General features: G+C 36.3%; 2 protein-coding genes across 5 annotated transcripts in view; both read right to left on the reverse strand.

Annotated features, from left to right (window-relative positions):
• Window positions 1-635: 635 nt before the first annotated feature.
• Window positions 636-3,072, reverse strand: LOC111448137. Of its 4 annotated transcripts, none has more exons than XM_023087575.1 (6): window positions 2,548-3,072; window positions 2,372-2,476; window positions 2,257-2,282; window positions 1,307-2,150; window positions 1,170-1,219; window positions 636-1,081 (listed from the first exon to the last, which is right to left on the reverse strand). In XM_023087575.1, the coding sequence occupies exons 1-6, from the start codon at window positions 2,562-2,564 to the stop codon at window positions 915-917; spliced, it is 1,209 nt and encodes a 402-aa protein (XP_022943343.1). In that variant the 5' UTR covers window positions 2,565-3,072; the 3' UTR covers window positions 636-914. The 4 variants fall into 4 exon arrangements, with proteins under 4 accessions (XP_022943343.1, XP_022943345.1, XP_022943347.1 ...); XM_023087578.1 differs by having other exon boundaries at window positions 999-1,086; XM_023087577.1 differs by lacking the exon at window positions 1,170-1,219 and having other exon boundaries at window positions 636-1,086.
• The window catches only part of LOC111448650, a 6,075-nt gene continuing 5,903 nt past the window's right edge, over window positions 2,923-3,094 (reverse strand). The window contains exon 13 of the mRNA XM_023088338.1: window positions 2,923-2,943. Within this exon, the coding sequence (XP_022944106.1) occupies window positions 2,923-2,943 (21 nt within the window). The remainder of the gene's footprint in view (window positions 2,944-3,094) is intronic.

The raw sequence follows: 3,094 nt of genomic DNA on the forward strand, positions 1-3,094 counted from the left end.
TTTTTTTTTTTTTTTTTGTTATTTCCCCCTTAATTTAAAGGAATATGATTAGGAATTGAACTTTCACAAAAGTGCTTTATCAAATTGACTTGAGAATCTCTAATTTGAGTAGCTGAAGAAAATATAAAACCCAACCAAGAATATTACATCTAAGTCACGAAAAAAAAAGTTAAATTATACCAATTATCTGAAAGTTATCATTTTTTTCATTTATAACTAAAATTAAGAGACAAGTAAAAATATTTACAACTACACAAGAATTTAAGATCATTGTTAACATATTTTCGTTTTCGTTTCAAAAGACATCATTAAAATATTTTATATAATTAATTTTTACAGAGCAGCTGTTGTATTAATTTGTATGAATTTTATAAAGGGTGTTACGTATGACTTTCAATTTTTACGTATTAGCCATCAAATAAACGAAAGAAAAAAAATCTCTAATGATATTTTTTTTTGAACAAATTTTAAAGTGTAGAGGTAAAATCGAAAAATTTCCAAAATCTAGAGTTGTGATGGAAACATATCCCGAAGTTCAAGCATATTCGATGGGATTTAACCCTAAAAAAAATTCTTAGGTGTCTGTCGCTTTCTAAGAGAGGCAGGCAAGATAGTTTAGAAGTGTGGTTGGTTGATGACAAGAAAAAGAAATGGTTCAAAAGGAAATTGAGGTCGAGGACCAAAGGAGGCCTATCAACCTCCATATCTCATCGAAAAGAAACCTAAAAACTAAGAACAATGTCCCTTTTTCATCAACTAGTCCACCATGCGACAAAATACTAGTAGTTTTAAGGCAAACACACAAAAATATTCAGACAGACCTTCAAATTTTCAGCAGATGATGAGTAAATGAAAAGAGTCAAATATGAAATGGTTCGGAATCGCATGCATCAGAACGAGTAAAGAGAAGAATTTCATGCATTTTTCATAAAATCTTGTGAAGATGCTTGCTTTAGAAGTACCTTTTGCACGAAGAGAAGCTGGAGAACATAACTTTCAAGCATCATCACCTGTGAAGATGAGTCCATGCTGCAACTTTTGCTCCTCGTCTTACTTCTCTCCACCTTAACATCTCTTACTTCTGTACTTTACAAATGAGCCTTATCAATCCTATAGCTACCATTGAACCATGCAAGCTAAATAACAAGAATAATAATGAATGTACATACCCTTTTCTCCTTTAGAATATGGAATAGAAACTTTATCATCGGAGTTAAATCTAGACCCAGTTTAAACTTATTTAGTAGAGATCTAAAAGTGCAGTTTACCATTGAAATGGGTTAAAGAAAGGGTAAAAATTACGTACTTGTCAACATCACCGTTTTTTACATGGCCAGAAGAATGGGAGGCCTCCAAATACTCCACTGCCAGAGATTTGTTTTCCGTTTCATTTCTGATGCTATCACAAGTTTTCTTCTCAGGATTCGAATCATCCAACCACTCTCTGTCAGTGTCATCCACACAGACCTTCTTGCTTCTAGTACTTGTGGATTTTTCTTCATGGAAATCATCCTTTCCAATTCCTAATGAAGGAACTTTGGATTCACTTTTTTCGTCTGTGCCGACACTACCCTGAGCTGATACAACAGGAGAAATTGGGTGTTCTCCATGTGAACTAGTAGTTTCTGCCATGCTTGTATATGTGCCTACAAATTTTGAATTTGAAGATAGGTCGAGCTCGAGTGCAGCGGACTCTATATTTGATGGTTGAAAGGAAGGCCTTTTGGAGATTGGACGGGTAGAAGAATTAGGAACAGTTTTAACATGTTTGTTTGTGAAGGAGGATTCAGCAAGAGTAGACTCAGCGAAGGGATATTCATTCCAAGGCATGGAGCCTCTGAATGGACGATTTGCTGCTGGACTTTGACAAGAAGAGCTCAGGTTACATTCTTTTTCAAAAGACCAGGTTTTAAATGGCGGTGGTTTTTCTATGAAAGGAGAGTTTGAGCGATGGACTGGCTCGAGCTCTGATGAATTTGATTTTCGCACATACTTTTCTTGCTCTTCAACCCTGGAATAATGTGGGTCTCTGGAGTAAATGCTGTTAGCGCTGTAACTAATCCCAGGGCCAGAATCATCATTCATGCCTCTTCTCACGCTCTGCCTCGGTTTTGAGTGTAATTGTGAGCTATTGAATGCTTCGCCCCTAACTGACATAAACAGCAGAGGAAAAGCAAGTCAAGTTGTTCCGATCAATATGACGAAAAGACGAAGTATGTATATATTCTCCATTTCTAAGAAACAAACTCATATCACCTGCACTGGCTGAACAAGACTCCTCACTGTCAAAAGTTGAAAAAGTTAGACACATTAATCAGAGCGAGAGAAAGATAAGACAAAGAAACCAAACGCCAAAAGTTATTTTACTGGCCTCAACAAGCTGAAGTTGTCTGTTGCATCGTCTGCCATAGAGCAAAACCAATCTGGTTGGAGTGATTTGTCTTCGAAATCAGAGATCCTTGTTGCTTTTGAGTTCCTGCTAACACAGACAAAACTTACGTATATGCTTTACCACCTTGTTAACATTCTTTGTGAAACTTGGAATACCTTTTTGCATACGACATTAAATCATCATCATATCCTAAAGTATGATGCTTCGAACTTGACTTGACGGGCTCTAATTACAAAAAACGAAGCTTTTAGTCAAAAGGTTGGCAAAACATTCCAATCCAAAAGCGTGAAAATGGTAGCTTATAGTATCCATCAAGTTATCAACACTGGATCTTAAACATCTGTTGAACTTCTCGTGATAATAAATTTAATGTCAAGGACTTCAAAAGAAAGGAAGCAAAAGAAGGGATAAAAGGCTTAAAAGATTGCAAAGCAAGATAACAAGGAGAAGCATACGTTGGGTCGCCCAACACGTGGATTTTGATGGATACAAGCAAGTAGACGATACCCTCAGATTCATTATAAACACGGCTATACATTCTTGTAGGTTTTCTATATTGGTATATGAATGCTTTTCACATTGAATGACGCACTATAAGGTGCTAACTTGATTGTTTTGCTAGAGCAAATCAACCATAGAGAAAGAAAATTCACTGTCGACATACGTAGATTCTCAAATTTGAGAGAGGGGGGGGGGGGGGGG

Source organism: Cucurbita moschata, unplaced genomic scaffold, assembly GCF_002738365.1.
Source record: "Cucurbita moschata cultivar Rifu unplaced genomic scaffold, Cmos_1.0 Cmo_Scf00010, whole genome shotgun sequence".
Lineage (NCBI taxonomy): Eukaryota > Viridiplantae > Streptophyta > Magnoliopsida > Cucurbitales > Cucurbitaceae > Cucurbita > Cucurbita moschata.